Consider the following 21367-nt stretch of genomic DNA (forward strand, 5'->3'; position numbering starts at 1 on the left):
TGACCTCGCTGGAGGAGGAAAGGTAGCCCTTCTGCAATTCTAGCCCGCCTCCTTTTACGTTATTGGAAGGCGACGGTGCCAGGAGCAGAACGTCATCTGGCTGCGCCAAGTAGCCTGACTAAAGGTAAAGGTAGCGTGCTGAACCCAGGGGGTCCGAGCCACCCCCATGGCCCTGTGGACACTGACTCGTGCTCTGGGCTCTCTCAGTCTGGCGCCCCCGGCCGTTACCGTCCCCGGCACGAGTCTACTCCCTGCTGCGCAGGTAATCTGCCTTACCCGGGAAGGAGGCTGTTTCGATTTGGGCTGTGGGAGAGAGGACTGCTAGGTAGGAATGGGAGGCGGAGGATGCGGGCAAGTCTAGTCAGGAGTAAAGCAGTCCCGTGATCTCTGCCTTAGCTCTCTCCTTTATAAATGTTGCTGCATCATATGACGAGATTCTTCAGAAGAGATATTGGGGTGCAAGCTCTTTTGCAGATCACCAGTTGTTCAGAATGTCTACGATAAGCGAGACATAATAGCCATTTCAAGTAAATTAACTCCTTTCAGCCACTCAAAATGGTTAACATCATTTTCATTTTACAGATGAGAAAGCTGACAAGCAGTCCAAAGTCACATACCAACTATTGGAGCTAGGCAGTCTGAATTCAGAGCCTCTGTTTTTGTTTTGTTCTGTTTTGCTTTTTTTTGCTTTGTGCTGAGGATTGAACTCTGGGCCTTGCACATGCTAGACATGCTGCACTCTCAGCCTTATTATAATTATAATTATCATTATTTTGTTATTGGGGATTGATCCCAGGAGTGCTTTACCTCTGAGTTACATCCCCAATGATTTTTTTTTTTTTTGAGACAAGGTCTAAGTTGTTGAGAATGGCCTCAAATTTGTAGTCCTCCTGCCTCAACCTCCTAAGTAGCTGATATTAGAGGCATGTGCTACCACACAGGCTGAGCCTGTGCTCTCAATCAGTATGATACCTACAAGAATGAGTTATTGGGCTGGGGTTGTGGCTCAGTGGCAGAGCATTTACCTAGCATGTGTGAGGCACTGAGTTCGATCCTCAGCACCACATATAAATAAATAAATAATAAAGGTACATCAACAACTAAAAAAGAATATTTAAAAAATGAGTTATTGCTGAGATTAGAGAATGCTGGGCAAAAAACCAAGAATACTAGTCTCAGGAGAAGGTCTGAGGTCTCGAGTGGGCAACTGTTAGGCCACAAAAAAAAAAGGAAATTGTCAGTTTTTTTCCTTTGGTGTTCTCAGGCTGATAATGGTACATTTTGGCAGATGAACATTTAAAGTTAAAAACCAAATCAACCTACTCTGTGAAATATAGGGAATACACAAGGAACAAGACAGAAATGATCCCTTGCCTCCATTCATATATGGGAAACTCCCTGAAACATAAGGCAGAGGGCAAAAAGCATTAATGCTGATGGTTATATGGATATGTGGAAATTACCAGCGGTGGAAAAGAGTTGTTTAGGGAAGGAAAACTTCTTGAAGATAGAGATTTTTAGCCAGATTTTAAAGATGACCAAGGGGAGAATATTCCACTGAAGAAATACTTACAGGTGAGACAATCAAATGAGGAGAGGTAATCAACCCATATACATCTGGATAAACATTCTGTACTGATGTTTGTGCAAGCAGTAAAGGGTGGAAATTTTGGACATCTGGTGTGGGACACTTCCAGAAAGAAATGGACTACAAGCTAAAATCGGTCTGAGCCATCTTCAGTTTGCTTTCAAGTGAAGAGATTTCTTATTATCCCTAGGTGGTGAGCAATGCCCTCCTCCAACTGCCCTCTGCATTGATGTTGCTCCCCTGCCGCCCTATACTTACTTCTGGGGCCCTTCATGCCAAGTTTGTATCCTGGAAGAGTCATACTAAGTATACCATCGTACCAGTGAAAAAGAGGAAATCTGGGGGTCGAGACCACACAGGTGGGAGCAAGGGCTAGGACTCTAGACCTATGTATAGTAACACTTAGACCTTGTAAAGTGCAGAGGAATGTAATTCAAAAGCATTTATTGAGAGGCTCCTTCTTCATGTATTAGAGCCAGAGAGTGGAACACAAAGCAATAGACAACTGGCTATTCACAGGAAATGCCATGACATTCTTCATATTCTTCCAAAATTTATAACAGTTGAAATTATATGAGTACAATTTATGTTTTTGTAAACTTACTGAACTCAATGATTTGAAGTAAATTATCTAAAAATAATATACAATTTCAGTGATTACATAATTATATTTTTACCAAACTCTATATAGATGTTGCCCCAACCCCTTTACCCCAGTGAGCTGTGCAAATTTTTTATAATTTTCTTTCTTCTTCCTCCTTCCTTTTTTTTTTTTTTTTTTTAAGTTTTTGGTAGTTGTAGTTGGAAAGAATGCCTTTATTCTATTTGTTTATTTGTATGTGGGCTGAGGATTGAACCTAGTGCCTCAGCAAGCACCCTGCCACTTAGCTACAGCCCCAGCCCTCCCTCCCTTTTTTTTAATGGCACTGGGGATTGAACCCAGGGGCATTCTACCGCTGAGATACAACCCCAAACCTATTTGTTTATTTAGTTCAATCAGGTTAGAGACAGGGTCTCACTTGCTTAGTGCCTCGCTGTTGCTGAGGCTGACTTTGAACTCATGATCTTCCTGTCTCAGCCTCCCAAGCTGCTGGGATTATAGGCATGATCCCTGGCACCCAGCCCAAACCTTTTTTTTTTTAACTGTAGTTGGACCTGTACCTTTGTTTTATTTATTTATTTTTATTTTTATGTGGTGCTCAGGATCAAACCCAAGGCCTCACAGGTGCTAGGTGAGCACTCTACTGCTGAGCCACAACCTGAGACAGGGTCTTGTAGAACCCAGGCTGACCTTGACCTTTGGAATCTCCTTCCCAGTACCTGGGATTATAGGCATGTACCAATGTGCCCAGCCTTATCATTTCCTTTATGTGCCATAATGTTGGGAAGTACTACTCTCTGGCCAACATGCCTGTTCCCAGTGCTAGGTAGGAGCTGAACTAATTTGACTTGAACTGCATCCCCAAACTGTCTTGACCACAGGCCGAATCCGAGTACATGGTATTGGTGGGGGCCACAAGCAACTTTATCGCATGATTGACTTTCTGCGGTTCCGGCCAGAGCAGGAGACTAAGCCAGGACCCTTTGAGGAAAAGGTTATCAGAGTCCGCTATGATCCTTGTAGGCAAGTTTGGGATGAGGGACAATGATGGTGTGGTCTGAATGACTGCTGTGAAGTTTGTTATCAGATGATATCAGTCTTCCTTGATAGTCTTCTCCCTTGTCCACCAACAGGTCAGCAGACATAGCTCTGGTTGCTGGGGGCAGTCGGAAACGTTGGATCATTGCCACAGAGAACATGCAGGCTGGAGATATAATCCTGAACTCTAACCACATAGGCCGAATGGCAGGTGAGAGATGACTACTGGATGTATGGGCTGGAGGCTGCAAAGGTTCTAGGGCTGATAAAATTTTGTCTTTTAGTTGCTGCTCGTGAAGGGGATGCACATCCTCTTGGGGCTCTGCCTGTGGGGACTCTCATTAACAACGTGGAAAGTGAGCCAGGCCGAGGGGCCCAGTATATTCGAGCTGCAGGTATGGAGAAAGGAGCTACCTGAGTCTCACAGTTAGAAAGACCAAGGGGCATTTGATGTCACAATTCTCTGAACCCGTGGGCCCACATCTGGTCTATTGTCAGAAGAACATGTACTTATAAAATACAGCATGCATCCTTCTTTTTTGTGTCTGTTCCTAAAAGCAAGGCAGGGGCAGCATGTGGGCTATGGCCCTTGGGTGACCCACACACACACCTTTGTGAAGGGTGGCAAAGGTGCTTCTCCCTTCCCCAGGAACTTGTGGTGTGCTGCTGCGGAAGGTGAATGGAACAGCCATTATCCAGTTGCCCTCTAAGAGGCAGATGCAGGTATGTAAGTACAGGTGGGTGGGATCAGCACAGAAGGAATTTTTGGAATGTATCTTTTCCTGCCTGGGATTGCTCTCAGGTGTTTTATGATACTAGCAACTTCCTCTACCTGGGTCTGTCCTTTGCTGCATACCTAAGCATGCCTTGTCAGGTTGGCACCATAACGAAAGAAACATTGTCTTTTCAACTACCCAGTTTCTACTATAGCTCCCCTAAGGCCACCCTCTGCACTTAGGTTCTGCTGTATTATGCTTTCAACGTTGTGCGGTTCCTTTTCCTCAGTGATTCTCCTCCATCCACTTTGTCAGGTACTAGAAACGTGCACAGCAACAGTAGGCCGAGTATCCAATGTTGATCATAACAAACGGGTCATCGGCAAAGCCGGTCGGAACCGCTGGCTGGGCAAGAGGCCTTCCAGCGGGCTGTGGCACCGCAAGGGGGGGTGGGCTGGCCGAAAGATTCGGCCACTGCCCCCCATGAAGAGTTATGTGAAGCTGCCCTCCGCTGCTGCCCAAAGTTGATATCCCTGAATTCCAATAAAATGCGCCATTTTTATCTGTTCCTGGGTTTTCTTTTGGAGCGGGGAATGCAAACTGGACGTGGGTAAAAGAAGCACACAAGTATATGGGGGAAGAGAAAGGAAAGGGCAATATGGAGGAAGGAGACAAAAATGACCTCCAAAGTCTCTTCCAGTTCTGACTATGGGAAATGGGGAGGCACTTCCGGTGGCGGGAGCGAGGGCAAAAAGGAAGAGGAAAGGGCGGAGCAAAGGAGGAGGTGCCGCACATCGCCGAGGTGGCACCCACGGCTCCTCCCCAGCGTTCTCCCAGGGCCCCCAGCTTTCCGCTAGGTCCAGCGGAAATGAGCGGTGGCTCTGGGCGGGCCACGGAGCCCCCTGAGCTGGGCGCAGGGTGCCACCGGCAGGGACCAGGCCCCGCCCTGCCCCAGCGGACACTGAAGACAGTGGCGCGACCCTGGGGCGCTGGGTCCTGCTGTGCCACGCCCCCTGTCTGTCCAGCGGAGGCACGCCCCCTCCCGCCCTGACCCCTTGGGGGGCCCAGGCGGGGCCCTAATCTGCGCCAGCGCCAGCGTCGCAGCCATCGTCTATGCCGCGTCCCTAGCTCTGCGAAGGACAGGCCTCGCGCAAGGACTCCGGTGGACTTCTGAGGTGGCCTGAGCCCTGCCGCGGCCCCCTGCCCCTATCCTGGACTTTCTCGCGCACCGACCTCTAGCTTATTCCATCTCGCGCCCCACTTTCCCTCGGTACCTTAGGATTCTTTATCGACCTTAGACCCCTCTCCCATCCTGTCGCGTGATCCGAGCTTCTTAGAACTTGGTCTGGTCGACCAAGCCTCACGCCCCTCACCCACCTGGTCTCCACTGTAGGGTGTCTGGGGCCTCGCAGCTCCCCAGCAGCCTTTCTTTTCCTATTGCTCCTATTGTAGGCTCGCTTAGCCCCTGACCCTCTCCTCACAGCCCACAGCGCCTTGCACTTATACTCCACCATCAGTTCTCTGCGTCTCTAGCCTCTGGGACTCACAACCCAGTGTTTCAGCCCTTAGAAATAGCACCCTTTTTCATACACACTCGGATTTCCCTTCCCAGTCCCCCAAACATACTTCTGGCTTCACACACACCCTTCCGAGAACCTTGGGATTCTGCTTGTAACTAAGAGGCACCCTGCCCCACTCATTCCATGCTGCAGGCCTTTGTGATCTTCCTTTTTTAATCCCTAAATTTTGATCTCTCGGGAACAAATACCCCAGTGTTCCTCTGCCTAGCTCTGGCCCCACCCAGCCTGCAGCAGGCTACGCCTGGGACCAGCTTTACCCCACCCAGCCCAACAGCTGTTGCCACATTTGTTTCCCCAACTCTTGGGAGGCCTTGATTTTTCTGACCTCCCCTCTCAGTTGAGCTTGCCTGTTCTCTTTTCCTTGTGTCTCAGGTGCCAGGATGGTGGGGGAACTCCGCTACAGGGAATTCAGGGTGCCCCTTGGGCCTGGCTTGCATGCCTATCCTGATGAGCTGATCCGCCAACGGGTGGGCCATGATGGGCACCCTGAGTACCAGATTCGCTGGCTGATCCTCAGGCGTGGAGATGATGGGGAAGGGGCCTCCAGCCAAGTGGACTGCAAAGCTGAGCACATCCTCCTATGGATGTCTGACGATGAAATCTATGCCAACTGCCACAAGATGCTGGGCGAGGATGGCCAGGTCATCGGGCCCTCCAGAGAGTCTGCAGAGGCTGGAGCCTTGGACAAAACTGTGCTAGGGGAGATGGAAACTGATGTGAAGTCCCTGATTCAGAGGGCCCTTCGGCAACTGGAGGAGTGTGTAGGCACCATGCCTCCTGCTCCTTTGCTTCATACTGTCCATGTGCTCAGCGCCTATGCTAGCATTGAGCCCCTCACTGGGGTCTTCAAAGACCCAAGGGTTTTAGACTTGCTCATGCACATGTTGAGTAGTCCTGATTATCAGGTTCGCTGGAGCGCAGGCCGGATGATACAAGCCCTATCCTCCCATGATGCTGGTGAGGGACAGTATGGGGAGGAAGGGAAAGCAGGAGAGGGGCTGGGTCGGCTCAGGGACTCACAGGACACTGTGGCGGGAGCCTCTGACCTCATCAGTACGTAAAAAAGATTCTGTTGCCCTTCTCATAAAAGTTTGAAAAAAAGGAGGGGGTTGGTGTAGGGTGGGGGCAGGGGCATCTCTGAAGAAAGAATAACTCTGAGGAACCTCATATTAATTTACTTTCTGTGCAAAGCAAGAGTCTAGATTTTAGACTATTACAGATTGTGGGTGTGGGTGTGGGTATGGGTAAGATAGTAAATTTTGGCTTTTGAAACAAATCAACAAATCATGTCATTCCTACTGAGTGGTAGCAAAGGATTTTTATTTTATTGAGTGAAAACTCTTAAGAGAGGTGTCTGGAAAGAATGAGTTAGGAAGCAGTTACTGACTGGGATGTGGGTTACAGGGACCCGGACCCAGATCCTTCTGTCTTTGAGCCAGCAAGAAGCCATTGAGAAACACCTGGATTTTGACAGCCGATGTGCTCTGCTAGCTCTGTTTGCACAGGCCACGCTCTCTGAACATCCCATGTCTTTCGAGGGCATTCAGCTACCTCAGGTATCCTGTGGGGGAATGGGGTGGGGGAGGTTGTGAGCAAGATCTGAGAACCAGGCCTTTGCACCTGTCAGAGGACAGTGTGGAAAGAGGAACTAAAGCTGACAAGGTGAGTGAAAGCCAAAGTTTATATCCCACAGGTCCCAGGAAGGCTGCTCTTCTCTCTGGTGAAGCGGTATTTGCATGTTACTTTTCTCCTGGATCAGCTGAATGACAGTGCTGGGGAACCAGGAGCCCAGAACAACTCTGCCCCTGAGGAGTTGAGTGGGGAGAGGGGCCGGCTGGAGCTGGAATTCAGTATGGCCATGGGCACCCTGATTTCTGAGCTTGTGCAGGCCATGCGTTGGGACTGGGCCACGAGCAGACCAGGGAGCCTGGCGCGGTCCCCCTGTTCCATCTTCCAGCCTCAGCCTGCAGATGCCAGTCCAGGGCACCTCTCCACCCAAGCCCAGCGCTCCTTCAGGAGGTCAAGACGGTTTCGCCCTCGATCTGAGTTTGCAAGTGGCAATACCTATGCCTTATATGTGCGGGACATGCTGCAGCCAGGCATGAGAGTGCGGATGCTGGATGATTATGAGGAGATCAGCGTTGGGGATGAAGGCGAATTCCGCCAGAGCAACAGTGGTGTGCCCCCCGCGCAGGTAAGAAGCACTATGGCAAGACACTGTTCTGAATTTTATTGGTTGGGTTTAGCTGTGCCTTTATGTGGCCCTTAGCTTGGCAACCCACCGGGAAAACCCTCAAATCAAGATGGTAAAATGGGGTCAGCAATTCAAAGGGAGGTTATTTGAAGGGCTAAGATTATCTGGGTATCAGAGGCTCACACCTAGGAAGAAAATGATATAGTTACCTTCTTCCAAAGGTCAGTATCAGGGAGATGGGGTGCTTGAGGCCAGGTGAAAGTATAGCAATGTAACCCATCAAGCATAGGCTGGCAGGAGAAACATAGCCCATCCCAGAAGAGGAATGTATCTTTTGGGTATATGTACATGCTTTTCATATGCCAGTGTTTGGCTACTTAAAGTATTTCCAAACTTGGTCAGGTGGTCATACTGGAGTTGAGCCCTCATCGTTGAGAATTAGCCAGTCTTAGTGAATCTTCTCCTTTTCCCTCATTTTTCCTCCATCATCCAGGTGCTGTGGGAGTCAACAGGCCGCACCTACTGGGTGCACTGGCACATGCTAGAGATCTTGGGATTTGAGGAAGACATTGAGGACACGGTTGAAGCTGATGAGTACCAGGGGGCAGTGATCAGTAGAGTCTTGGGCGGAGGTGAGCTCAAAGAGGAATGTAGGGATCAGCCCTGAGCAGAGGAATGGTGGTCTGGCTGGGTGGGCAATGACGTGGCTATCCCACGGCCCATTTGCACAGCACTGCCCTCCTGGCGCTGGAAGCCTATGACTGAACTCTATGCTGTGCCTTATGTGCTGCCTGAGGATGAGGATGCTGAAGAGAGTGAACATCTGACCCAGGCCGAGTGGTGGGAGCTCCTCTTCTTCATCAAAAAGTTGGATGGACCTGATTACCAGGAGGTTTTCCAGATCCTACAGGACAACCTGGAAGGGGAGGTAGACACTCAGGGGTTGAAGGACATTGTTGCAAGGGCTGGACTGTGACAGACATTTGGAAGGCTCCAGATGGTCAAAGGAAGTCATGAGACAAAAGAGCCACTAGGGAGGAGTCTGGAATGTCCAGAGATGCAGATGTGGGTAAAATGTTTGGGAGGAGCCAGCTACCAGCCTTGAGAGGTTCAGGGTGGAGAGTATGTGTGCAGGGGAGATCCCTGTCCCTTCCAGGTTCTCCCTGGAGCCTTTGCCCTTAGAACTATCTTCAGTTAGACCTTCTCCTTGATAGCACGTTCTAGATGAAGAGATCCTGGCTGAGCTGGCTGTACCCATGGAGTTGGCCCAGGACCTGCTGCTCTCTCTGCCACAGCGACTCGATGACAGTGCCCTAAGAGACCTGCTCAACTGCCGGGTTTACAGGAAGTATGGGCCTGAGGCCCTGGCAGGGCAGCCAGCTTACCCATCCTTTCTAGAAGCCCAGCAAGATGTGCTCCTGTTGAAAGCCCAGGCTCAGCCTCAGGAGTCAGAAAATGCAGCCAGAGTAGAAGGTGGGTGTCAGGCTTACCTCCAAAGGCAAGTGGGCATTCTTTTTTTTTTTTTTGGTGGGGGTAGGGGTACCGGGGATTGAACTCAGGGACACCCAATTGCTGAACTACATTCCAAGCCCTTTTTGGTATTTTAATAGAGACAGGGTCTCACTGAGTTGCTTCGTGCTCTCTGTTGCTGAGGCTGGCTTTGAATTCGCGATTCTCTTGTCTCAGCCTCCCTAGCCACTGGGATTATAGGCATGTGCCACTGCGCCTGGTTAACAGGGCGTTCTTAAGGACTGTGCTGCTTGTTGTGCAGTTTTTTCTGGGAAAGACAACATTTTATTTAGCGAGAATCCAAAATTTAGAGATAAGCAATAAGTGGAGAAGTAGACACTGTACTTCCCTTAAAGAATAAAGGAGTGGGCTGGGGTTGTAGCTCAGAGATAGAGTACTTGCCTAGCACTGAGGGACTGGGTTCGATCCTCAGTATCACATATAAATAAATAAATAAATAAATAAATAAATAAATAAATAAATAAAGGTACTGTCTATTTACACCTAAAAAATATTAAAAAAAAAACAAAAAGAAAAAGAAAAGAAAGCCAAGTGTGGTGGTATAAACCTGGAGTCCCGGCTACTTGTGGACTGAGGTAGAAAGATCATTTGAGTCTAGGAGTTCAAGGCCAGCCATGGCAAGATAATCAGTCCACATCTCAAAATACAAAAAAGGATAATGGAGGACGTAAAGTTAGAACATTGTAAGAGGTTTTTGAGGCCTAAAAAAGTCCTGACTTTTGCCAGGTATGGTGGTACATGCCTATAATCCAGTAATTTGAGAGGCTGAGGAAGGAGGATGGCAAATTTGAGACCAGACTGGGCAATTTAATGAGACCCTGCCTCAAAAAAAAAAAAAAGGCCTGTGATTGTAGCTCAATGGTAGAGTGGTTCTATTTAGAGAGAGAGAGAGAGAGAGAGAAAGAAATTATGAAATCTCCAAAACTAACTTACAGGAGGAAGACCAAAAAAAGTCAGGCTCAGCATGTGGCTCAGTGGTAGTATATATGCTTGGTATACACAGTGCCCTGGGTTCTATCCCTAATATAGAAAGGGAAAAAATCAAAATCATTTTTAGGAGACATTAGAAGTAAAGATTGAGAGTAAAGAATCTGTCCTTTTCTGAGCCTCTGCACCACTAACAGTGAACAATTCTTGTAACACCTCTTCCTATAGTGAAGGAACCCCCACCTCAGAGCCCCAGTGCTTCCCTGCAGTCTCTGGTGGAGGGTCTGGGCCCAGCTGGGAAACTCCTTGTGGATCTGGAACGAGCCCTGAACTCTGAGGGACCCCGGGAGAGAGAGGTCAAGCCATGCCTGCTGCAGCTCCAGCGGCAGCCTCAGCCCTTCCTTGCACTGATGCAGACCTTGGACACTCCGGCTACCAACAAGGCCCTGCATCTGACTGCGCTGAAGTGAGGAACTGGTGAGAGGTGGGGATAGGCAAAGGGCCTCAGGCCAGCTGTGCATCCCTGCCTTCTGCCCCTGCTCCTAGAATCCTGACGCAGCTGGTGGACTTCCCCGAGGCACTGCTGCTTCCCTGGCACGAGGCCATGGATGCCTGCATGACCTGCCTGCGGTCCCCCAACACTGATCGAGAGGTACCCCTGCCCTGCTCCAGGGAGATGCTGGGAGGGAGAGGACACAAGGCAGCCCACTGGTGAGGCAAACCTCCTCAGCAAGGAAATGATAGAGCCTTTGTGCTCTTGGTTGAAGTTTTGCTTTTTTTTTTTCTTAAGTTATAGATGAACACAATATCTTTATTTTATTTATTTATTTTTATATGATGCTGAGGATTGAACCCCATGCCTCACACATGCTAGGCAAGTGCTCTACCACTGAGCTACAGCCCCAGCCCTGAAATTTTGCTTTTAAAATTGAATTTTAGCTAAGCACGGTGGCACCTGCCTATAATCCCAGCAACTCAGGAAATTGAGGCTGGAGGGTGGCAAGTTCAATGTCAGCCTCACCAAATTAGTGAGACTTATGTCTCAAAATATAACATGAAAAATGGCTGCGGGTTTAGCTCAGTGGTAGAACATCCCTGGGTGGAATCCCCAGCACCTAAAGAAAAAAGTTTAAAATTTAATCTTATTTTTTTTAAATAGGTTATGCATTCAAACAGTTCACAAATCAAAATGATATAACAAGGTATACATTGAGAACCCTTGCTCCCACTTAAATTTCTGTCACTCAGTATTCCCCCCCACTTGTATTAATTTTATGTATCCTTCCTGTGTTTCCTATGCAAATATAAACAAATAAGAGCTTCTGTGGTTCCTTTTTTGGCTGGTTCTATGGGGTAAAGAGGTGCAGGAGACAGGGGGCACACTACATTACAAATGTTCCCTGCAAGAGCTACAGAGAGGTCCTGGGCACAGAAGGCTTTAGAAGGGATCAGAGAATTAGGGTCATGGTGGCAGTAAGTGTCTACAGTCCACAACTTTTGCTATTACTTAGATTTTAGTTTCTAAAAGGGTACCCCTGAGGGAATATACACAAATCCAGTTCCCCTTGGGCCCCACCAAGCCCTTCCAAGTGACTGAACTTGGGGCCTGAATATTTCAAAACACAGACCTACAATTCATTTTCAGGATAGGTGGGCCTGAATGAGAGAATCCAGGATTTCTCTCTGTACCTGTTGTCAACATACTCAGTAGCTTAGAACCCCAGGATGGCAAGATGTCCCTTGGCTCTTTCCTTTTTGGCTTGCTTTTGGTTCTCTAACTCCACCTAGCTTTATGTCTCTCCCATCCCTGTCCTTGTACTTCCTCACTCTTGTCTCGTTCACTGCAGCACCCCCAGCACCCAGTACATAATGGGTTTTTACCACTGTGGGTTCCCTTCTGGCCTGTTCCCTGAGTCCTATATTTATGACCCCCTTGACATTGCCATCCCAGGTGCTCCAAGAACTGATCACCTTCCTGCATCGCTTGACCTCAGCAAGCAGGGACTACGCTGTGGTACTGAATCAGCTGGGAGCCCGAGATGCCATCTCCAAGGCCCTGGAAAAGCACCTGGGAAAGTTGGAGCTGGCTCAGGAGCTGCGGGACATGGTGTTCAAGTGTGAGAAGCATGCCCACCTCTATCGGAAGCTCACCACTAACATCCTAGGTGGCTGCATCCAGGTCAGGAGGAAGGGCAGGATGAAGCTTGTGGGTTCAGAGCTGCCTAAGAATACAAAATCTAGCAGTGGCTGGGAAGGGGCTGTGTTCCTGAAGCTGGGAACAGCAGGTGACTCAAGTGAGCCTGGGAGCATTTGTTCCCTGCCCTCTCTTCCCACCACTGCTTGAGATTTCCTCCATCCATATTTCTGTGTGTCTTTCCACATTCCTCCCATACCTCTTCTCTCTGATGTTCCGGCTGCAGATGGTGCTGGGCCAAATTGAAGACCACAGGCGAACCCACCGGCCCATCAACATCCCTTTCTTTGATGTGTTCCTCAGATATCTGTGCCAGGGTTTGTACCTGTCCCCCAGTTGCTCAACATCCCCACACCTATTCCATTTCCCCTCTGTACTTGTCTGGCTGTGACCTCCACTTCTTTCCCAGGCTCCAGTGTGGATGTAAAGGAGGACAAGTGCTGGGAAAAGGTAGAGGTGTCCTCCAACCCACACCGGGCAAGTAAGCTGACAGATCGTAACCCTAAGACCTACTGGGAGTCCAATGGCAGTGCAGGCTCCCACTCCATCACCTTGTACATGCGTCAGGGTGTCCTCATCAGGTAATATGCGCCTGTGTATATGCTTAGTGACACACCTGGGCTTTCTTGTGACATCCCTGTGTTGGAGGATGCACCATCCCTCTGAATTTGGTGAGTCTACAAGGACATGAGAGGTTCCAGTTCCCAATGGGTCTTCCTTCCCACTCCTAGGCAGCTGACAGTGCTGGTTGCTGGTGAAGACTCGAGCTACATGCCAGCCCGGCTGGTAGTGTGTGGGGGCGACAGCGTCAACTCTCTTAACACGGAACTCAACTCGGTAGGAACCCCTGTGCCATTAGCCTATCACTTGCGGATCTGCCCTTCTATCCTGCCCTAATCTCCTAACTTCCTACCCATTTTGAGCCCCATAAAAGCAGAGTCCTTTATCCCTGTGCCTATGTGATGGCATCAGGTCTCAAGCAGTGGGGGTGGCATTAGGGTCCCTTTTATTTTTTTATTATTTTTTTTAGTTGTACATGGACACAATACCTTTATTTATTTATTTGTATGTGTTGTTGAGGGTCAGACCAAGTGCTTTACATGTGCAAGGCAAGCACTCTACCATTGAGCCACAATCTCATGCCCTAGGGTCTTTTTTTTAGGAGCCCCATGTCCCAGGACTATAGGAGGAAGGGACACAGCTAGGAGATTGGTGCTGATATAGGTGCTTTCAATACTCCCATCTACATATGCAGAGGTGACAGTTCTCTCTATCCCTTGACAGGTGAATGTGATGCCCTATGCCAGCAGGGTGACTCTCCTGGAGAACCTGACCCGCTTTTGGCCCATCATCCAGATCCGCATAAAGCGCTGTCAGCAGGTGTGACTTGGGGTATGGGGTTCTGAGGCCCTGCACTTTGTGGATCTTGAGCCTGGCTCTCAGGGAGCTCCAGGGGTGAGGATTGAGGGCATAGCCAACCCTAGCCCAACCCAAGAAGGGTATGGGCAAATGAAAAGAGTCCTGTGTCTGTTACAGGGTGGCATTGACACTCGCATTCGGGGCCTGGAGGTCCTGGGCCCCAAGCCCACTTTCTGGCCAGTGTTCCGGGAACAATTGTGTCGTCATACACGCCTCTTCTACATGGTTCGGGCACAGGCCTGGAGTCAGGACATAGCAGAGGACCGCAGGAGCCTTCTGCATCTGAGTTCTAGGTGTGTGGAAATGTAGGTGTGTCTGTCTTTGCAGAAGGTCAGATTATCACAAATGACTAACAGGCTGGGTTCTAGACAGGCCATGAGTTAGGGCTTTAATACAATTGGGAAGAGAAAAAAAGAATAAAGCAGTTTCCCCTCTGCCCGGATGGGATGTACCAGTTATCCCAGGGCAGTTATTAAATACCAAGAGGGGCTCTGGCCTGGGTGCTGAGGGCAAGCTGACTGGGCAATACTGGGCAACTAGAGCCTCAAGCCCTACACCTTCCTTCTGCATTCTCCTCCCCAGACTGAATGGAGCTCTGCGCCAGGAGCAGAATTTTGCAGATCACTTCCTCCCTGACGATGAGGCCGCCCAAGCACTGGGCAAGACCTGCTGGGAAGCCCTGGTCAGCCCCCTAGTGCAGAACATCACCTCACCTGGTAATCATTCTGACACCAGGCCCCACCAATCAGCTCTTTCTTGCTCTAACCTAGAAATACCTGGGTAGGCTGGGGATGTGGCTCAAACAGTAGCATGCTCTCCTGGCATGCATGCGGCCCGGGTTCAATCCTCAGCACCACATACAAACAAAGATGTTGTGTCTGTCGAAAACTAAAAAAAAAACATAAATAAATATTAGAAATACCTGGGATATGCCCTTGGTCCTTTTGGTTCCTATGTTTGTCACCCTGGTCCCTTCCTCCCCAACCAGTGTCTGCCCAAGTGTTGGTCAGTGGAAGCCTGCTGCCCCTCTTCCATGTGTCATTCCATCCTATTGCTCTCTCCCGAACTCTCAATTCCCCAAAGACATGCCACGTGTTGACTTATTTTTCTCGCCCTCCAGATGAGGATGGCATTAGCCCCTTGGGCTGGCTGCTGGATCAGTACCTGGAGTGTCGGGAGGCTTCTCATAATCCCCAGAGCCGGGCAGCAGCATTCTCCTCTCGTGTGCGTCGCCTTACCCACCTGCTAGTGCACGTGGAGCCTTGTGAGATGGCCCCTCCAGTAGTGGCCGCCCCTCGGCCTAGTGAGTACTGGGGATTCCAATAGCAGGTCTAGTTAGGAGCATTTCCTGGGCCCCCACTCACATGTTAGGCTTGTATTAGGCCATCCAGGAACATCATTTTGGAGAGCAGCATGTCTAAGGCCTTAGGAATCATCCTTGGGGACCTGAGGGGCTGCCCGCTTCTTGCCTCTGCCACTTTCTCTGTCTCCACAGAGGGCAGAAACAGAAGCCATGACTGGAGCTCCTTGGCCACCAGAGGCCTTCCGAGCAGCATCATGAGAAATCTGACCCGCTGTTGGCAGGCTGTGGTAGAGGAGCAGGTGGGCAGGGGCAGGCATGGGTTGAGGGACACTGTGGTGGTGGCATGATCAGTGCTTCTTCACGATCCTGTGCCTTCCTTCCAGGTGAACAACTTTCTAACCTCGTACTGGCGGGATAATGACTTTGTGCCACGCTATTGTGAACACTATTATAACCTGCAGAAGTCGAGCTCTGAGCTGTTTGGGCCACGGGCAGCCTTCTTGCTGGCGCTGCAGAATGGCTGTGCTGGAGCCTTGCTCAGGCTCTCTTTCCTCAGAGCTGCCCATGTAAGCCACTCTCCCACACCTCTACCAGGCCCCTCCCCTCTGACTTTCCCCTTCCTGCCTCCCCTAAATGACCCACCCTCCATTCCCATTCTCTTTGAGTATAACCATGTTTGGGTTTTTTTTGTGTGTGTGTGTATGGGGGGGTACTAGATTGAACCCAGGAATGCTTTACTACTGAGCTATATCCCCAGACTTTTGATTTTTTGAGACAGGGTCTCGCAGAGTTGCCCAAACTAGCCTCAAACTTTCAGTTCTCCTGTGTCAAGTCTCCCAAATTGCTGGGATTGCCAGCCTTAGCCGCTGTCATGACACATTAGAAGTTTTTCCCAGTGTTGCTCCTGTCCTCATATTTTGTTTGTGCATTGATACCACCTGGTGGATGTACTGTGATTTACTTACCATTCTCATTCTTTCAACAAGTATTTAAAAGCATTGGGCGTCAAGCAGTATGATGAAAGGTAAAGGAAGAATAATGAGCAAGACAGAGGGCCTCATTTAAGGAACACACACAGCAAATGTTAAGCAAATCATGAACATGACAAGCACCCTGGAGAGCAAGGTTCAGTGCAGCAGGGTAGTGGCACTGTGGTTACTTGAGTTGCTTCTGGTTCTGTTTTATCAGTAATACCACAGTGTACTGTCTTTGGCCATATAACCGATTTCCTCATTTAAAATTACTATTATTTGAAGTGGGCACCGTGGCATATGCCTATAATCCCAGCTACTCTGGAGACTGAGAGGCAGGAGGATCACAAGTTGCCTATCTCAAAACAAAAATTTTTAAAAAGTAATAAAAAGAAGGACTGGGGATGTAGTTCAGTGGTAGAGTGCTCTTGTGTTCAATCCCCAATACTACAAAAATAAGTAAATAAATAAAATTACTATTGTCTGATTTTTAGACACAAAACATTTTTCAAAATTGTTAATATTGCTAATTTGCACAATTATTGATTTTATAAAATAGTTTTATAAAAGTGTTAATCAGATTGGTAATGTACCTCAGTAGTTGAGCATGTGCTTAGCATGTACAAAAACCTGGGTTACATTGCCCAGCAACAACAAAAAAATAGGGTTGACCAATGGAGAGGATGCCAGCCATTCACATCTCCTTTCTCAGACCTTCTCACTGCTTCTGCTCACCTGCTCCCCTTGGCTAACTTGCTCAGGTTATCCTTACTTTCCCAACACCTAGGTGAGCGAGCAGTTTGCCCGGCACATTGATCAGCGGATCCAGGGTAGCCGGATTGGTGGAGCCCGGGGAATGGAGATGCTGGCACAACTGCAGCGATGCCTGGAAACTGTCCTAAATTTCTCTGGCCTTGAGATAGCCACCACCTTTGAGCATTACTACCAGTGAGTGTGGACCTAGGGAATAGGAGATGGAGGGACACAGGATGGTGGGTCAGGGCTAGCTCACAGAGCCTGGGAATCTGCAATATAGTCAGGCTGGAACCCTGGAGTAGGAAGCTGGTTCATGCTGGTACTCCCACTGAGATCTGACCTGGGTTGTGTGTGTCACAGGCAGTACATGGCAGACCGTCTACTGGGCGTGGGCTCCAGCTGGCTAGAGGGGGCTGTGCTGGAGCAGATTGGTCCCTGCTTCCCCAATCGCCTCCCCCAGCAGATGTTGCGGAGCCTGAGCACCTCAGAGGAGCTGCAGCGCCAGTTCCATGTATACCAACTCCAGCAGCTCGATCAGGAACTCCTAAAGCTGGAGGACACAGAGAAGAAAATACAGGTAGGTGCCAGGGAAAGAATGCACAAGTAAGAAGGTGGGAAGGGAGAAACATGGAGCTGGACAGAAGAGGCCCTCAGCATTTGGAAATCCTGTGCCCCTTCAGGTGGGCCACGAGGCCAGTGGCAAGGAGCATAAGAATGGAAAGGAAGAAGATGCTGGGGAAGCAGTGGCTGCAGATGTGGTGGAGGGAGAGGAAGAGGAGAATGAGGATCTCTACTATGAAGGGGCAATGCCAGAAGTATCTGTGCTTGTCCTGTCCCCGCGCTGCTGGCCTGTCGCTTCCATCTGCCATATGCTGAACCCTGGAACCTGCCTGCCCTCCTACCTGAGGGGCACTTTGAACAGATACTCCAACTTCTACAACAAGAGTGAGGAAGCAGGCAGAGGGACTGTGGTGGACTGGAGAGAGGACAGGCTGTTGGAGAAGGGCCTGAGGCTGGGGTAGACCCTGGGGTCAGGAGCTTTGGTGGGAACAAACATGGTCTTTAGGGATAAGACTCCCTCAGGCAACAGGGGAAGGGAGGTGGATCTGAGAAGAAAGGGTAGGAGCTGCAGTTTTGTCTGGGGTAAAGATGCTGTCAGACTATAGATCCCAGGAATCTGAGGGTAGTTGGGAGAAGAGAAAGAGGAGGGACCTGAGTAAGGCCACCAGAAAGGGCTTTCCCTGGGAGTAGGTATGTGGCTCCTTTTTGGTCAGTCACCTGTAGTTCCAAACTGCTAACTTCCCATTGAGGGCTAATCCCTGTGCTGGGCAGCAACCAAGGAGGAAAAGAAACTGAATCTACCCTCAGGTAGCTTCCAGACTATTGGGAGAGACACTTCCCCTCTTACAATATTCCAGTTTAATAAGAGCCCCAGTCTTCTTACTTCATTGCATCGTTTCGTCTCTAAATAAAACGGGCCTGACTAACACAGGAGTAGGCCCAGGCTGGCTCCCAGATACCTGAGATAAGCCAGAGGGGTAGATCAGAGAAAGCTGGGATCTGGAATTTCAGATTGGGACCTTCTGTTTTCTATAAATGCTGAGGCCACATGCTTTGCAGACATTAGCAGAAAGCAAACTTGGCCAATAGTGCACACTTCCTGAAATCCCATTCCTTCCTTTCCTCTCACCTTTGTTTTCCTCCCTTCCTTGGCACTTCTCCAGGTCAGAGACACCCTGCCTTAGAGCGAGGCTCACAGAGGCAACTACAGTGGACGTGGCTGGGCCGAGCTGAGGTGCAGTTTGGGGACCAGACCCTTCATGTGTCCACCATGCAAATGTGGCTGCTGCTGAATCTCAACAATCTAAAGGTGGCCCAGCTCCTCTGCCTTTTCCCACTTTGTCCTTCATTTTTCTAAACTCTTCCCTTCATCCTCTTCCCTCCACTCCTGGAGAGGCCCTGAATGCTTTGTGCCTTTTCTCTTAAGGCGGTGTCTGTAGAGAGCCTGTTGGCACTCTCAGGGCTCCCTCTGGAGATGCTGAATCAGGCAATTGGGCCTCTCACCTCTTCAAGAGGCCCCTTGGATCTTCAGGAGCAGAAGGATGTACCAGGAGGTATACACTCAGGGCCAGAGGGCCTCTGTTCTGAGCTAGGGCCAGGTTCCTTGTGAGCCCCTACCAAGTGACCACCATTTATTTCAGGGGTGCTCAAGATTCGAGATGACAGTGAGGAACCCAGGCCAAGGAGGGGCAATGTGTGGCTTATCCCACCTCAGACATACATGAAAGCTGAAGATGAAGAAGGCCGGAACTTGGAGAAGAGACGGAACCTTCTCAACTGCCTTGTTGTTCGAATCCTCAAGGCCCACGGGGATGAAGGGCTGCACATTGACCAGCTTGTCTGCCTGGTAGGTAGTAGTCAAAGGGATGTGGGTTTGGGGTGAGGGCAGCCTACAGAAGGTGGTGGGTCCATATTTGAAGCATCTTGTTCACCGTGCAGGTGCAGCCTATAGATGTGTGAGAAGTAAGGCTGAGGTTCACCTAATGTGCTCAGGACTTCCTGTCCTCTCATATGGTTGGTGTTGTCTCTGACCTGTTTCTCTCTGGTCTCCCATAATAGGTGCTGGAGGCTTGGCAGAAGGGCCCATGTCCTCCGAGGGGTTTGGTCAGCAGCCTTGGTAGAGGGGCTGCATGTAGCAGCACTGATGTCCTCTCCTGCATCCTGCACCTCCTGGGCAAGGGCACAATGAGACGCCATGATGACCGGCCCCAAATGCTGTCCTATGCAGTCCCTGTGACTGTGATGGAGCCCCACACCGAGTCCCTAAACCCAGGCTCCTCAGGCCCTAACCCACCACTCACCTTCCACACCCTGCAGATTCGCTCCCGTGGTGTGCCCTATGCCTCCTGCACCGGCACCCAGAGCTTCTCTACTTTCCGGTAGCCCTATAAATGGGGTCCATGATAGGTGAGACTGGAGCTTTTTACAGAAATAAAACATGGTGTTTGATTATGTGATCTGTTGTTTGGTGACTGCTAGAACTGAGATGGGCAAGAGGCTTTCCTGGATGGCTGGGAGAAGGAGCCCTCTGGCACTGAGACTATCTCCTACCATGCTAGGAGATTTATCAAGATGAGGAAGGTGGAATGGGGAGAAAGGGAGAGGTAGTCAGATATGTCTTCCCAGCCCTCTCCACCAGTATTAAGGAACAGGATGGAGCTCAGCCCCTTCTAAGTGTTTATGCAGAAGCACTTTCATCTCACAGGCTGGAGACCCGAGCCCACCTCAGCCACTAGCCAGATGCTTTGTAACTTGGGTAGTTATCAGGCATGGTTTCATTTTCCTTGTTTCTGGTACTGAACCAGTTGCTGAGGGACTGATGAGTAACAGGTGTGGAAACATTTGACCCAGGGACAGCTTTGCCAGCAAGTTCCTGTTTGGTTGCCACTCCCAGCAGTAAGTAAAATTCACCCATTCCTTCCCTAAGGCAGACAGGAGATAAAAGACTCCCTGTAGCCACTACAAGCATCCAAGAACCTGAATGTCCTTTTTTTTTTGGATATTTTATTTAGAGACAGCGTCTCACAGAGTTGTTTAGCACCTCACTTTTGCTGAGGCTGGCTTTGAACTTGTGACCCTCCTGCCTCAACCTTCTGAGCCACTGGGATTACAGGCATGCATCATCATTCCTGGCTGTCTTTTATCCAGTGGTTTAGAATCTGGGTTGGAAGTAGATATGGGACTATAGCTGTTATTTCCTCCCATAAGCTCCTCTACATTGCCCCTCTCTTCCCATCCTCCTCTGCTTCCACCTCTCCTCTGGTAGAGCTGCATACACCGTCCTGGAATTCCTATCTCCATCTAGCCCCCTAGGCAAGCCTTGCTGCTGTGGGGGGTGGGGGTTTGCTGTCCTCTGATTGGCTGCTCTGCCTCCACCCACATTGAGGCTGCACAGGGCACACTAGGGGACCCAGTGCCAAGGGTGGAGTTTTGCATCTTGGCAAGGACACTGGGGAGGAGGGAAGGAGTCCAGGGTTCTTAAAGCTCACCAGTGACAGGAAGAAAGTTAAAAAAGAAAGGGAAGAAGGGTGAGGAAGGGTCAGGTGCTAAGGGAGGTCACAGACACTAGCAGAAGGAATAGAGCCACTCAGGATTGAGATTAGGAACGGAGTCTATAAGGGAAAAAGAGGTCAGGGCCTGGAAAAATCAGAGAAATCAAGAGGAAGCAACAGAACAGAGGGCAGAGCATTATCAAAACACTGAGGGCTCAAATGCTTTGCAGTACTGGTCCCATGGTGCTTTTGGTAGGTATTACAGCAAGTGCCTGCCTATTGGCCCATGGCTGCCCTGGAGGGGCAGAGACCAGAGAAGAACAAGCAATAGGCAGGGGCAGTAGTGGGCTCAGGGTATGGGGTTGCTGTGGTGTGTCACTTGGGTGCCTTTCCTTTGTAGCAGAGACCATGCCTTTTATTGGTCAAGACATCCTCTTGTTCTTGAGCTAGTGTTCAGGTGCCAAAACTTCTCTGAACTCTACTCCCTTGTGATGACTA

General features: G+C 49.7%; 2 protein-coding genes across 5 annotated transcripts; both read left to right on the forward strand.

The window, feature by feature from the left end:
* Positions 1–44: 44 nt before the first annotated feature.
* Positions 45–4509, forward strand: Mrpl2 (mitochondrial ribosomal protein L2). Of its 2 annotated transcripts, none has more exons than XM_078019993.1 (7): positions 45–262; positions 1779–1947; positions 3071–3212; positions 3323–3438; positions 3512–3622; positions 3786–3950; positions 4259–4466. In XM_078019993.1, exons 1-6 carry the CDS (start codon positions 167–169, stop codon positions 3935–3937), a joined length of 786 nt encoding a protein of 261 aa, XP_077876119.1. In that variant the 5' UTR covers positions 45–166; the 3' UTR covers positions 3938–3950; positions 4259–4466. The 2 variants fall into 2 exon arrangements, with proteins under 2 accessions (XP_077876119.1, XP_005318716.1); XM_005318659.5 differs by having other exon boundaries at positions 47–262; positions 3877–3950; positions 4259–4509.
* Positions 4510–4713: 204 nt separating this feature from the next.
* Positions 4714–19834, forward strand: Cul7 (cullin 7). Of its 3 annotated transcripts, none has more exons than XM_013355764.4 (26): positions 4714–5213; positions 5896–6576; positions 6928–7079; positions 7217–7717; positions 8211–8349; positions 8449–8645; positions 8932–9190; positions 10403–10640; positions 10721–10826; positions 12126–12353; positions 12595–12685; positions 12778–12949; positions 13100–13205; positions 13653–13748; positions 13905–14080; positions 14370–14503; positions 14908–15090; positions 15283–15389; positions 15474–15656; positions 16849–17009; positions 17178–17394; positions 17498–17762; positions 18542–18687; positions 18805–18931; positions 19019–19224; positions 19437–19834. In XM_013355764.4, the coding sequence occupies exons 2-26, from the start codon at positions 5904–5906 to the stop codon at positions 19758–19760; spliced, it is 5187 nt and encodes a 1728-aa protein (XP_013211218.2). In that variant the 5' UTR covers positions 4714–5213; positions 5896–5903; the 3' UTR covers positions 19761–19834. The 3 variants fall into 3 exon arrangements, with proteins under 3 accessions (XP_013211218.2, XP_013211217.2, XP_021577557.2); XM_013355763.4 differs by having other exon boundaries at positions 4714–5118; XM_021721882.3 differs by having other exon boundaries at positions 4714–6480.
* The last annotated feature ends 1533 nt before the right edge of the window (positions 19835–21367 follow it).

This window comes from Ictidomys tridecemlineatus, chromosome 8 (assembly GCF_052094955.1).
Source record: "Ictidomys tridecemlineatus isolate mIctTri1 chromosome 8, mIctTri1.hap1, whole genome shotgun sequence".
Taxonomy (NCBI): domain Eukaryota; kingdom Metazoa; phylum Chordata; class Mammalia; order Rodentia; family Sciuridae; genus Ictidomys; species Ictidomys tridecemlineatus.

Bases quoted from the DNA above. Each gene is read 5' to 3' on its own strand.
- Cul7 (XM_013355764.4), top strand. From the start codon at position 5,904: ATGGTGGGGGAACTCCGCTACAGGGAATTCAGGGTGCCCCTTGGGCCT. The intron at 15,657-16,848 runs GTAAGCCACTCT...CCCAACACCTAG, and splicing joins CTTTCCTCAGAGCTGCCCAT to GTGAGCGAGCAGTTTGCCCG. The intron at 18,932-19,018 runs GTATACACTCAG...CATTTATTTCAG, and splicing joins GCAGAAGGATGTACCAGGAG to GGGTGCTCAAGATTCGAGAT.
- Mrpl2 (XM_005318659.5), top strand. From the start codon at position 167: ATGGCCCTGTGGACACTGACTCGTGCTCTGGGCTCTCTCAGTCTGGCG. The intron at 1,948-3,070 runs GTGGGAGCAAGG...TCTTGACCACAG, and splicing joins TGGGGGTCGAGACCACACAG to GCCGAATCCGAGTACATGGT. The intron at 3,439-3,511 runs GTGAGAGATGAC...TTTGTCTTTTAG, and splicing joins CCACATAGGCCGAATGGCAG to TTGCTGCTCGTGAAGGGGAT.